We start from the raw sequence: 14773 nt of genomic DNA, 5'->3' as shown, positions 1-14773 counted from the left end.
GTGATGAGAGAAAAGCCCTTTTCACTCAACAAGTGGGTTAGGGTACCAAATGCACAGCTTGGAAATGTAGTGGAGTCAGGTTCAGTTGAGGCCTTCAAGAAGGTATTGGGTGATTATTTGGATAGAAATAGCATGTAGGGACATGGAGATAAATCAAGAGTTTGGCACTGTGTAATGATGCTTGTTTGAAGAACTGGTGCAGACACAATGCGCTGAAGGGTGTCTTGTACTGTAACAATTTTATGATCCTGTAACTAAGTGATGGCTGTGGTTGAGGTGGGTGAGCTGGAGGTAGAAGGGAAAAGATTGCAGCTTAAAAAGTCAGATAGCACAATTCCAGTAGTGAAAAGAATGCCACATTAACTTCATGGAATGATAGAAAACAGTGCCAGAAGAAACTGAGAGAATTGGAGGAAACAGATGACTTGGAAATTCCTCAAGCTGTTTCTGCTCCATTGGAAATCTTTTTTCAGCTCAGCTTGTCTCCAAGCACTGAACTTTATCCAATAGGTCATCAATGAAAATAATCCAATTAAACATTAGGAAATAGTATAAAGGTGAGGTTTAAAACCATTCTGTCCAACAATAATAAGTAAGTGCAGGGAGACAACTGAAATGTGATGTAAAATGTGAGTTATCTCCTGAGATGTAAATTTCAATTGTGGTTTCAATCATGAAGATGCTATTGCTTCAGGATATTACCTGAATGTGGACATCAGGATTGATCACAGAAATATCTTTCACATCTAATGCACATGTGTGTGTGACTAAGTCAGTTGCCAAAGCAGCCAGCCTGATCAAATGGTGATTTTCAAGATAATCAGCATAGTCTGAGTAAGGCACTTGTAGAACCACATGCTCATCTGAAAAACAATTTGAAAACAAGGAATACATTAAATATTTTCAAAGGTTTTCAACATAAATTAAAAATCCGCCTTGGAGAAATGCTACTGAGAATAGATTGGGAGATAATTAATGCAAAATTGGAAGAAACTGAGAAAAATAGTAAAATTGAAGGGTTTTGAATGAAATTCTTGAGGTTAAGGTCCTGATTTATGCAAGTGTTATCACCTGGGACAGCATTTTTTTAAAAAATTCATCCATGGGGTGAGGATGTTGCTAGCTAGGCCAGAATTTGTTGCCCCAGTTGCCACTCAGAGTCAATTATAGCATTTAGTAAGCCTGACAGTTTAACTGGATTGCATCAGTAAACATACATTTACATGTTTTTGGTATTGAGGCAGATATGAACAAATTACGCTGAAAAGTCACAGAATTGAAATATTATCTATTTTTCTCTCTACAGATGCTGACTGACCCTGTGAGTATTTCCACCAATTTCTAACTTTTTAATGATTAAATTATGGGTGGTTAGCTGTTACAAAGCAAAGCTAGATACAAGACCAATAACTCTTTGGTTACCTGCATTGCCTCGAATAACAATGTTGTCGAAATGCTTCCCAGTAATTCGGTGCTGTGGTTGTCCATTATAATTCATTATTTGAGCATTGAAATTAAGATTGCAGTGTATTGTTGCTGAACTACAGTTGGAGATGGTTATGCCAACTTGAATATCAGATCCATTATTTATTGATACCTCAGCCTTCACATTGACCAACAATTTTTTTGTGGGCTGAGCAATACGTCTATTTCTGAAGTCAGCTTCAGAAAAGATTGCTCTTTCTTGAGAGGACCCTAAATACATTGAAAAATAAGTTGGTTAAATAAGAAACAGATCAAAAAAGTACTTTTTAAAATTGTATTTGGATAATTTACAAGAATGACTTCTTACTTCAAGTACAGCTGTATAGCCACCTTATTCTAATGGTTCACACTGAGCTATAAAATGTGGTCTGCTATTTAAATCCAGTACAATAAAATTGAACGACAAAACAGGCATCAAAATACAACTGAAAGAAATACTAAAAGATAAAAAAAATCATATTTTAAAAAGTAAAATTCCTTACCCTCTCTGTATTTGTAACTGTCTGTGACATCTTCACGATCGGGTCTGCCGCACGTCTTTGTGCTGATATTTTTACCCACATGCTGTGTTTCAACATGTACCTTTTCTTTACTGCCATCACTAAATTGGATCCAAGTTACTTTATCTGCATTGACCTCAGCAAATACAAAGGGAATGTCATACTTCATATCCAAGGCCCCTTCTTTGATTGCTTTGACAGGAGCTGGACCACAGCAATATATTCCTTAAACAAGACAAAGAAGTAATTAAGAACAAAACTCAATAAATTTAAATGGCTCTTATGAGGAATGTTGTTTAAGAAAACCTTTTGGAAGTTCTTACAGTCTTCTGAAATCAAAAATCACAAACTTTGTTGAAGTGTAACTGCTAGCTTCCATTCTTAAACATTTTCTTCCTTTGCCAATCATATTTCAGATCCATTACCTCATGATCAAAAACACTGAAACTGATGCGGTGATATAATGCTGAATAATTTGTCTCCCAGAAATCTGCCCAATCTATTTTAGGCCAATAAATTATTTGTGGATAATTCAAACATAATTTTCCTCCAGTACAGCAGTAATTGAGTCATGACTATGAGTAAAGTTATGAATTACTTGACAATGGTTTCTGATATTGGAATTTATCTCGTTACCTTCACTTTTCTCCTGTGGGGTTGGGTCCAATACCTGCCAACCATCATAGCCTGCCACCAGGTCATTTCGTGCCATCCAACTTTCTACCCAGACATGGAAGTTCCTGAAATGCGACAACAATGATACAATCTAAGATACTAAAATTCTCTCAGAAATCAGTTTATGTTTCTCTGTTTACACTTACCTTTCAAACAATAAAAAGCTAGAGTTCAAATTATCTTCTTAATATATTTTGAGGGGGTTTGGTCTGCTCCATAACACTAATGCTTTGGAAGCAGTTCAGGGAAGGTTTATTTGACTAATACATAGAAAAAGTGAATTGTCTTTGGAGGAAAAGCTGAACAGGCAAGTCCGATATCCCCTGGAGTTTAGAAGAGTCAGAGGTAACTTATTTGAGACATATAAGATCCCAAAGATCTTCCCTGGGTATATGTTGAAAGGACGTTTCCTCTTGTGGGAGAAACTCTTTGGGGCATAGTTTTAAAGATGATTTAAAACAGAAGAAACAATTTTTCTCTCAGAACTTTGTGAGTGCATCAAAAGGTAGTGGATGCAGAATGATTAATGATTAACCAGGGGATGAAAGAATGTAGAGTTGAGGTTAAAATCAGATCAACCATGATCTGTTGAGTGGTGGAGCAGGCTAACAGGTGTGAGTGGTCGATTTGTTCCTTGTTCGTAAGTTAGCGTATATTTTTACAAAATTATAAAAGAGAAATAATCCGTACCTGACTCAACTATATCAATTTCTGCTGCCTAAGAAAGGAAATTTTGAAGAGAAAATATCCACACATTTCTCCCCACTTCCAATTGCTGTTGTAAATGTTTACATCTTCTATCTTTACCTCCAATAAATTTAACAAATGCATGGATTTTTTATTCAATGAAAGCGTGATTATCTATTCAGATATTATCTCCAAATTTTATTTGAACTAACTTAAATTTCCCTACTGATTTGCTGACCCAACTCAGCCAATGCCACCTCCAACCTTAGCTCTTTTCCAGGGCCTACCTACTCTTTGTGTAACTCTAGCATTAAACCCCTGATCACAAATATTCCTTCCTGGTTTCCATAACTGTGGACATTCTAAATACTTCTCCCAAAAAGAGCCTATATCTGTATCTAAGACTTCTTAAAGCAACTCTGAAGCACGTTCAAGCCTTTCTGATCTACCGTGCATCTTTCCTTCTGTTGGCGTCTTTAAGAATTGTTACCTCCTTATCTAGATTTCTCAAAAACCGTGTTCAAAATTCTCCATCACCCAGCAAGTCCTAATCAAAGTCACCAATTATATTCCCTGTAACTGTGTGATTGTATTTTATTATCCTTTCTCCTGCCCTCTGGAACTGGTGATGTGGCCAAACAACAATTCTAAAGTTGCTACTCCATTTTCTGCTCACCAGCACAGTGCTCATTCAATTGAAGACTTGCAGCATTCCAGTATTTTGCTTCTGCATTAGTTCTCATTTGGTCCTCTGACCTTACTGATGATTGCTCAAGCAATCCTCCTTCTTGAGAAACATCTTTCCCAATTCTGCAGCTTGGCAGCCCTGCACAGATTCATTCCTGGGCTTCTTATCCATGACACCTAGTTGGCATATATCTCAAGAGATGGCATGTTCCTCACAGATCAATAAATGAGAAAATTACGTTGTCCCCAGGAGAGAGAGTCCATAGACCCAGCCGTCCACTTCAAGAGGTATATCTCCAAAAAACAATGGACAATTTTCTTTTTTCAAATGTCCAATGATTAGCGCTGATTTTCATTCTGTTTCTCCCCACTGGGTAGTTTTTAGGGTAGAGTATATTTGATGCGAACTGGTATCTTTTTCAGATTTATATCTAAATGTGTAGATCAGGTTTTGCACACCTTTGGCATGCCTCCACTGGAAGGGTCCAGTACCAGGGGAAAGTATTCTATTAAATTTGCTGCAATAGTGACGGTCCAGGGTTGGCTTGGCTGCTGTCAAAACAGAATCTTTATTTCTGACAAAAGGTGAGCATTAAAGAGAAAATTTAACCTGTCCTTTCTCTTTAATGGTTCTGACCCAACCTGCTGTTTGTTTCTATTTCCCTCTCACATGCTAAAACTTGCATTTTTGACAATGATTTGACTCACCAGATGCTGTCATTTGGGCCTTTGAGTTCATTCCCATATTCATCGCACACTTTATCAATTGTCAAATTCCCGTTGGTATCATGAGCAGAATTAAAGTTTGTGACAACACGAGTAGGAATTCCTAAGCATCTAAAAACTAAAAGAAATAATGAAAAGAAACAAATTTATTCATTAGAACCGATTATGTGTGTACACACACAGACACGAAATAAAATTGTGGCAGGATCTGATATCTGAGCAAATTGCAAGCGTTTAATAATTTAAGATATACTTTCGTGATAATATCAATACACAATCAAGAAAGATCTTTAATTAACATAACATTGTCAGTGCGCCACAGATCACTGAGGTACTTTTGCACTGCGGTCTTACTGTCTTAATGTCAGGTTATGTAGCAACTAATCTGAACACTACAAACCCTCACAATCAGCAACGAGTTATATGCCAACATAATTTGATACTGCTTATCAGAACATCAGGTGAGGTTCCTGCTTTTCTTTCCAAAGAATCCTTTACACCAAGTTTGAGTTGGCAGGCTTGGTTCTCACTGACTTTGATGGCATGTTAGAACCATATCTGCACCTGGGAATCGAAGGCCTTCTAACTGATGTTTCTGGGTTGCAGCCAGTTTGGAGGGACTCGACCAGTTTGATATCTGATGTGACAAGCAGACTGGAGGAGCATTCAAATCCCTAACTGAAGACGTGATATTTAAGGACAAACCAAAAGCAAACACAGGAACATTTTAAACAGCAAATCTATAGGGTCAAGAGAAGGTAGAAGATACGTACTAAAAAGTCAGCCTAAAAATTCTTGGAATAACTTCAATGTTGGAAATTGCAAAGGTGTGGAGTTCTTTCCAGAGGATGGCAGGAGGGTAACAGTTAGCCTCATCAAACAGTCATGGCAAAAGTTTGCAAAGAAAGTGAGCAGCCATGCCGTGGTGCGCCTGTGGAGGTGCTGACTTTCAAGATAAGACATGAAACTGCCCTCCCTCTGCCATCTCTGAGGGATGTAAGAAATCCCAAGAAAACATTTCAAGGTAAAGCAGAGGAATTCTCCCCAGATTTCTGGTCAATATTTGTCCTCAATCAATGTTATTTGTGGGAGTTTATTATGGGCCAAACTAACTACTGTGTTTCCATCATTACAACAGTGACTACACTTCACTTGTGCTTCACTCAATATAATGTGCTTTGAGACATTTGGTGTGTGAACAAACACTATAAAAAGGCAAGCTTTTCTTTCTTCCTTCCTGGTGTCAACATGGAAATACCTCAACGGACTACCTTGCCAATTATTACTGACTGTCTTAAATTTTGCCAAAATTGTTGCTAAGAAATACATTCCTTGTACTAAAGGAATTAATGGGTAACTATTTCAGTGTTCAGTATTTCTGTCACGCAGTCAATGTACAGACAGCAGAAGATGTTTCCTTATCATTCCATGTCAATCACATATATCTGGGGATTCAATCAGTTGTCAGTTTGTTTGAACAATGAACTGTTTGAAATACCATAATGCTAAATTGTACTGAGGTTAATATTTGTACTTTGCAGTAGTTGTGTTTATATAAGGTTGCATCTATAATTAAAATAGGTTTACAAAAATATCTGCATTTCTGTTCCTCATTGCGTGCTCCATTGAATAACATTCCCTCAGTTTTAGTTTAACTGGACCTAGTGGAGATGCTGCTTGATTTCCAGGATAACTTAGACTCATGGATGTTTACCGCACAAAAGGAGATTATTTGGCCCATCATGTCTGCACCAGTCAAAAAAGATCTGCTCTAATCTCTTTTTCCAGTTTTTGTCCCCGGTCCTGGATGCTATGGCAGCCAAGTGGATATCTAAATTCTGCTTAAATGTTAGAAGAGTTTCATTCAACCCCCCACCCCCTATCAGGCCGTGAGCTCCAGATGCCCAGTACCTTCTGAGTAAACAAACATTCTCCTCAACTGTTAGCATTCTATCGCACCTTATATCTATGATCCCATATATTGACCTCTACATGAATGAGAAAAGTACCTTCCTATTCACTCTACCTACTATTCAACCTCCTACACCCCTCATAATCTAATACTATCAAAGCCCCTCTGAAGCTTCGCTGCTCCAAGAAACACAACCTCAGCTTATCAAATGCTTCCTCATTGTTCAAACGCTCCAGCCCAGGCAACATCCTGGTAATGTATCCACTGTACCCTTTCCAAAGCAATCACATTCTTCCTATAACGTGATGACCAGAATTATACATAATTCTCCTGTTATGGTCTAACCAGAATTTTATACAATTCCAGTGTAACTTCCTCCTTGTTGTATAAAAGCAAATACAGTAAATCTTCTGCATCCGCGAAATCATAAATCACAAATTTGTCTATTCTTGCCAAAACATTAGTAATAACAAAAATCAGCATCTGAAGGCAAAAAGTCGCATATCCATGATACTTTTTAACCATTGTAGCCTATTTTTAATGAGCTCTGCACTCATGTATTTCATCATCCATGAAAATTCCCTGGAGTGGAGCTCTCACAGTTATGGAACAATGAGTGCATCCTATATGCCTTCTTAACCACTTTATCTACTTGCCTTGTTACCTTCAGGGATCTGTAGATTAGCACACTAAGGTTCCTCAGATCTTCAGTACTTTCCCAGGGTCCTACTATTCATAATGTAATCCCTTTCCTTGATAACACATTCCAAATGCAGTGCCTCTCACTTTTCCAGGTTGAATTATATTTGCCACCCCTATGCCCACCTTGTTGAGTCCATTGACAGCCTCTTGCAATTTTCAGCTACCTTTCTTATTATTTATCAATTTTTGTGCCATATTCTTGATCATCTCCCCTACCTTGAAATTCAAATAGCAAACAGCAACAGCCTGAGCAACCTTGTGAAACCCCACTGGAAACAAAATTCCAGTCACAGCAAGTCCTCCTAACCTTCTACTTTCTGTCTCTCAGCTAATTTTCAATCTAACGTACTATTTTACCTTGCATTCCATGTACTCTACCTTTTTGATCAGCCTGCCATGAAGGACCTGATCAAAAGCCTTTGTCAAGTCTATGTAGATCACATCAAATTCATTACCCTTATCAATACTCCTGGTAACGTTTGATCAAAATTGTCAAAAGTGACCTTCCCCTAATGAATTCATGCTGACTATCCCTGACTAATCTGTGTCTCTCCAAGTGCGAATATATTCTATCCTTTAGAATCCTCTCCAGTAGCTTCCCCACCAATGAGGTTAGCTGATTGGCCTATATTTTCTGGTCCACACTTCCTTCCTTTTTCAGAAATGGGGCAACACTAGAAGTCCACCGGTCTTCTGGGAAATCTCCGAGTTCAAAGAAGATTTGAAAATTATTGCAAGGTCCTGATATTTCCTCCCTTGATTCCTCCTGTCAATCTATGTTACTTTCTTCCAATGTGCACATGATGTCTATACCAGTCACATCCTTTTCCATTGAGAAAACTGACAAAAATATTTATTGAAGTCTGTACACACATCGTTCCAGTCCATACAGATGACCTCTAATGGCCCTTAATGGGCCCTATTCCTTCCCTATTTATTCTACTGCTTTTTATATATTGAATAAGCCCTTTGGGTTTTCCTTCATTTTACCCACTAATGCTATCTCCTGCACTCTCTTTGCTTTCCTAATTTCCTTTTTGTGTTTCCCTCTGTGTTTATACTTGTATGTTGACTCTGCCAGATTTAGCTCTCAATATCAGCCGTAAAGCTCTCCTTTTCTCTTGATCCTAAATTTAATCAAAATCCCTGACTCCCATCCTAAAATCAATGGCTGAATGATCTACTCCTGTTCCTATGGCTCCTATGTTTATGTCTGTTATAATTCAGGGTTATCCAGTCTTGGTGCTACCATTCATCTTTATTGGAACATATTTACCATGTACTCTCACTGTTTCCTCTTTGAACTACTGTGTTGCCCTCAGTACTCTAGTAAATCGCTGGCTTATTAGTTCCATCATATTATCGTTATAAGATGCATGTTTCCTACTGCAGAAAAATATGTGATAGAAATCAAGTGTGGAAAGGTCAAGGAAGGACCACTGGCTATCTTTTTCAGATAGCTGCAATATGTTGACCTCAATGAACCCACCCTATGTGCTGTAAATTTCTGTAGGGGTTTAGTTTTTGCACGTTTCATTGAATTGTGCATCATTACTGGGAAACTCCACAGAAAGTCTTGTCAGGCAGCATAAACTTTATCACAAGGTTTCTAAGTGATTTTCCACCTTATGGGAGACTTTACTTGTCTTAATCTAACTTGATATAATAATTGTACAAAAACAACAGTATGCTTCTGGAGAATTTTCTACATCAGGATAATTCTAGTCCGATAAGAAAAGAGGCATTGTTAGACATGGCTCTTGAAAATGAGGTGGGCCAAGTATATCAAGATTTTTTTTAAATTCACTGGTGGGACATGGGCAATTGCTAGCTGGCCAGCATTTATGCTTGACCCTAGTTGCCCTCAAGACGGTGGTGGTGAGCTGCCTCTTTGAACAGGTACAGTCCAACTACTGTGTCGATAGGGGAACATTTAAGAGGAGGTCATTACAGCATCATAAGTTTTAACTTGCTAGGGATTGGCCCCCAGGATAAACAATTCCAGTTGTGTAGAAAGTTTGGGACAGTTCTGCTTAGAGCAGTATGGTAGAGGTATTTAAAATCATGAGGTGTCTGAATAAATAGGGTAAGTATGAAGAAACTGATCCAAAGGATCAAAAATCAAAGGACATTGCATATAATTGACAAAAGATGCAATAATGTTATAAGGAAACTATTTTCATGGAATGAATGATTTAAAAAAAACTGGAATGCATTGTCTGAGTGTGTGATGGAAGCCAGGTCAACTGAGAATTTTAAAAGACAACTGGATCATATTTGTAGGCATACAGAGAAAAGGCAGAAGAGTGGCACTATGTAAATATACCTTCAAAAGCCAGCTATGACATGACAGGCCCAACAGACTCCTTTTATGATAAAACTATTCACTGTTTCCAATTTCAGGCATGCGATCAGGAGGATGCAATTTGTATGGCTCTGATTAAGAGCATTTTAAAGTGCCAAAAATAATAAGACAAGGAATTTATTGTAAGTTTCATTGATTTTGACTGTTATCTGGCTATTGGTAGGATTAAAGAATGTGCAATAAAGAAAATCCATCAACAAAATTGAAATGAGTTATGATTTTCTGTATGCAAAGTTCTGAAGTAAATTTTACTTAATCTCTAAATCTTGCCTTTATTACTAATTTCACAGAAAGGGACCCATATGTTAAGGGACGTTGTGCTTCTGATTCCAGAACTACTTCATAATATAAAATAACCCCACAATTAACAGTTCTAAACTTTTTTTTAATCATAAGCATAAAATGTAAATATGTGTAAGCCGTTGAATCTGTTATAACATATATTTAAAATATTGCAGGATATTTTTCAATGCGCCAAATGTAGATACTTAGACCTGTTGAATTTCAGAATGAAATCCCTTTTACAGCTAACAAGATGTAGTGCTGGATGAACACAGCAGGCCAAGCTGCATTTTAGGAGCAGAAAAAGCTGACGTTTTGGGCCTAGACCCTTCATCAGAAAATCTTCTGCTCCTAAGATGCTGCTTGGCCTGCTGTGTTCATCCAGCTCCACACTTTGTTATCTCAGATTCTCCAGCATCTGCAGTTCCTACTATCCCTTTTACAGCTTGGGCTTTGTACCTGTGCAGGCGACTGCTGCAAACACCCAACACTGCCCATATTGAACTCTCTGACAGCCATGATTGCTCCACTCACGAAGGATGGCAACACTTCCATTCCAATTCCATGGGCACACCCCTCCATAATATGGCTCTTGCCATCTGCCTTCGAGTATACCTCTGTCATCACAACAATTTACCTGAAAAAGTTGGAAGGTGAATCTGTATTAACATGGTTGTCTAAGTTTCATTCCCAAAACTACCAATAAAATTATATGGTGTCATCACAAGGTTATTGCAGCAACTTAAGTTGAATACGTAGCCACTGAAAGAATTAAGATATTGCAACAAAAATAAAATCATAAGAATAATTAACAGAAGCAAATAAATAATGGAGGATGCATGAATGAGAGGCTGATTGCAAGAATAGCAGGACTTTTGATCAGTAAATAACTCAATGGAATCTCTGGATAATTCAAACAGGACTAAATACTAGTATTTGTTAATTGCCCCATGAATTTCTTTCCCTTATCCTGCATGGTGACTGATATGGAAAGAGAAAGGGTCTGTGTTTGTAAAACTTCTCATAATCTCCAAACATCCGAAAGCTAGTGGACTCCTCCAATGAAGTAACAGCAGTATTTTGGAATTTACAGCAGCCAGATTATGTACAGCAATGTCTCTCACACACAGCATGAGATAATGACAATATGATCTCATTTTAATGGTGGTGATGAAAGGCTAAGTACTGGTCAGACCTTCAGAGAGAACTCTTCTCCTTTTCTCCCCTCAAACTTGTGCCATTGCATTGCTTACATTCATTTAAGTGGGAAGCAATTTGATCATTCATTTAATGTTTCCTTTGAAAGGCAACATTTCCTATAGTGCCATACTCCAAAAGTAATTTTAAAACTGGTGCTCAAATCTCAGAATAGAATTTGAAACAGAACTTTCTGTCTCAGAGCTGAGAGTATTGCAGATTGATCCAAGGCCGATACTTTAATGCACTAGTGGAAAAGTGGTGCATAAGGTGAATGGAACATGTTCAGCAAGGTTTCACATCTTCATTGTAAGGTGTGTGTTTTAAAGGGCATCCAGACCACAACTAATGTCACAATCACAAAACGTTTGATATGACCTGGAAGAAGGCAATAGGTAGACAGAGACATTAAACCAGAGAATGCAAGAAAGCCATTCAGACAAAATAAAACCCAATGAAAGACATTACATTAATAGCTACTAGTATTTACTCTCATCAGCTGTATGGTTAAACTGCTTACCATTGCTGTCACCATTCTACTGATGTAAATGGGGTCATTTCTGCGTATGTAATCTCTTTCAGGACATTTTAGACATTTGTTACTATTGTCCAACACCTTAAGACAGATATCTATGATATCCTCTTCAAACTGAAAAAAGAAAGAAGATTTCCTTTAGGAATGTTGCTCAAGAATTGTTCAGTTTACTTCTCCATGTTTTCATTCCCCATGGTTGATGGGTGTATGAAGCTGGCGTCTATGGATTATGCGCTGATGTGCTAGTGTGTGGTGATAAAGATGGAGGCACCTGACATCCAGTGGTGAGGTGAAGTACCAGCTCTGACTTCCAAGTTGAGAATTCTGGACATCTAGCATGATTCTTTAGAAACCTGATTTGAATTCATGTCAATTGTAGAGGGCTGGGACAGGCTTCCCAACATAGAGTAAGCCCGGTCATTAATGAGGTGTGTAAGGTTATTAACAGAACTAGCTCACAGCCTTAAATAGCCCCTGGTGAAAATTGGAAAGGTGAACTTGGGGTCAAAATCAGATCACACCTACCATTTTTAAGAGACACCTGACTAATCCGAACTGATGAATGTCCAGGCCACTATCACCAACAGTAATGTGTGTGCTATGGTTTGTAGCAGAGGGAAGCAGAATTATATTCATGGGAGATTGAATGCAACTTTTACTTTTACCTTCAATATGTGGAACTTAGCCGTTGACTCACTCGTAGGAATCTTGCACCTGCTCACGTGAGTTAGCTGCATTCATTCAAAGATAAATTTCACCGAGCCTGCAGGAGACTTAATTTCAGTCTGTGTGCAGGGATGAATATAGCTCACGGGGTAGTAGATGCCACAGTATGGACTCCATGCCATTGTACGATTTTTAAAATCGAAAAATTGTTTGACCAAGAGCCAAAAGTCAGACGGCACAGCGGTAATGGGTGGACAGGACTTGTAAGTTCAAAAAGTGACAACAAAATAATTCAGCCCACGTGTTAAAAGCAGCTCAGTAATAAATTATTCAGTGATTTCAAGTACCTGTCCAAAGGACCATGGACGCTGTTGAATACAATGACTAGTACCAGTGAAGATGGTCCCCTCTTCGTTCATTACATATTCCTCACACTGTAGTTCACTGTCCAGAAAGACTGCATCCTCTGACAGGAGAAACCACAGACTTATTAACGCAACAATCATTTGTAATTTGTGTATGCAATATAAGGTGGCTAACAAAAAACATTACACTCGGATTGATATTTAAGATCAACAAATTAACAAGTTTACTTGAAGAGAATAATGTTACATTTATTACATAATATCTACATTTATTTGTTAAACAGCTACAGTCCAGAAATAGGATGGAGCTGCAGCTGCTTTATAGACATGTAACAGATGTTGAAGAGCCCAAGGTGGTGTGTGTACTCATCCTGCACAGGGCTTCCACATTATTTAAACTTGTTCCATACTTGTGAAGATTGCTTGTCTGAAACTAGAGTTAAACTTAGTGCAAGTGCTTAAATCATTTTTCAGCCTCCTGTGCAAAATTTAGCTGATATTGACTACAGTATTCACCTTGCATATTGCAACCAGTTGTCAACATCCAAAATATTGCAAACTAGTCATCAACAACCAAAACATTGACCTTTAAGGGGAGCACTGGAAGCTACTACCTGAAAGTCAAAAGATTCTTCTTATCCAGACTTAGACAAGCACGTAATCTCCTTCCTTTTCCACATTAGAACTGTTACCTCCCCATTCATTCACCTCCCTAAGCCTCCCATTGCTCTCCTCTCCCCAAATTCCTGAGGCAGCATACTTTGCAGCTTTATAGGAACGTACAAACATAAGAATAGGAGTAGGCCATTCAGCCACTCGAGCCTGTTCTAACATTCAATAAGATTGTGGCTGATCTATGGCCTGACTCTATTTGCTTGCTTTTGTCCCAAATCCCTTAATACCTTTGCTTAACAAAATAAAATCTGTCTCTGATTTAAAGTTAACAACTGATTCTGCATCCACTGCCATTTGTTGAAGAGTTCGAAACATCCATTCTGCTTTGTGTGTGGAAGCGCTTCCTATCATCTCTCCTGAAAGGCCTGATACTAATTCTCACACCAGAACCCCTAGTTCTAGGATCCCCAAAAAGTGGAAGCAGTTTATGTTTGTCTACCCTCTCTTTTCCTGTTAATATCTTGAAGACTTCAATCAGATCACCCCTTAACATTTTAAATTCTGGAAAAAATAGGCCTAATTTGTGTAATCTCTCCTTGTAACTTAACCCCTGAAGTCCAGATGTCAGCTCCCACCCAAGCACAGAGCAGGCTGAGTCTATCCTAATGAGGCCAGTGGATCAATTTATCACCTTATGAGGCATTCTGAATTTTCTCATCACTCCAACACTACTTTCACTCCTTTTCTGTACCCTCCAGCTCTGCCCGCCTCCACAACCCAGCACACTCAATTCCCCAGTTCCACTGATGTCAGAGGAGAGCCACAGAGGTGGCTAAGAGCAGAGACACAAGGCAAAGGACTGGGTGTGAGATTCGTGTTGCAGAGTTAGGGGTTTGTGGCGATGCGAGCTATAAGTAAAAATTAAGTTGCAAAAACCCTGTTGGCAGCTATAAACATTTAGGAGCATTTGAAACTAGTGAGACCACCTGTAAATACTTAAAAAGCCAATGTAATAGGCAACTGAAAGTGTTTTTTTTAGGGACTTACATAGTTAAAAATTCCTAGAACTTTGGAACTAGGCTTTGCAAATCTATTACCAAATGCTCTGTCTGGCATCCAGGAGAGAAGGTCCTTGATGTTGCCATAGTAAGCAAAAATCATATTTTAAATATCGCGAGTCAGTGTGCTGATTTAAGTTCGGGCCACTTACGACCTGTAATATTGGACTTCCCACCCCAAACCCATTCCCAAACTTGTTTCTGGCCATGGTACAAAATGTCAATGAATTCAATTATGTTTTCATACACCACACAAAGTTGGTTTGTCTTCAATCCCTTTTTAAAATCTGACTCCAAAAGTCTCAAAATCTAGATT

At 38.3% G+C, this 14773-nt stretch overlaps 1 protein-coding gene across 1 annotated transcript in view; it reads right to left on the bottom strand.

Annotated features, from left to right (window-relative positions):
- Nucleotides 1-14773, bottom strand: part of LOC125461438 (protein-glutamine gamma-glutamyltransferase 2-like) — a 34783-nt gene that overhangs the window by 4213 nt on the left and 15797 nt on the right. Inside the window, exons 4-11 of the mRNA XM_059652833.1 lie at nucleotides 12767-12885; nucleotides 11739-11867; nucleotides 10481-10658; nucleotides 4743-4878; nucleotides 2622-2725; nucleotides 1968-2210; nucleotides 1423-1695; nucleotides 703-863 (exon numbers count right to left, since the gene is read on the bottom strand). Coding sequence (XP_059508816.1) covers nucleotides 703-863; nucleotides 1423-1695; nucleotides 1968-2210; nucleotides 2622-2725; nucleotides 4743-4878; nucleotides 10481-10658; nucleotides 11739-11867; nucleotides 12767-12885 — 1343 coding nt within the window. The remainder of the gene's footprint in view (nucleotides 1-702; nucleotides 864-1422; nucleotides 1696-1967; nucleotides 2211-2621; nucleotides 2726-4742; nucleotides 4879-10480; nucleotides 10659-11738; nucleotides 11868-12766; nucleotides 12886-14773) is intronic.

The sequence above is a fragment of the Stegostoma tigrinum genome, chromosome 19, assembly GCF_030684315.1.
Source record: "Stegostoma tigrinum isolate sSteTig4 chromosome 19, sSteTig4.hap1, whole genome shotgun sequence".
In the NCBI taxonomy this organism is placed as follows: Eukaryota; Metazoa; Chordata; class Chondrichthyes; order Orectolobiformes; family Stegostomatidae; genus Stegostoma; species Stegostoma tigrinum.
Note: the sequence above shows the minus strand (reverse complement) of the source record. Positions and strands in the feature narration are given on the sequence as shown.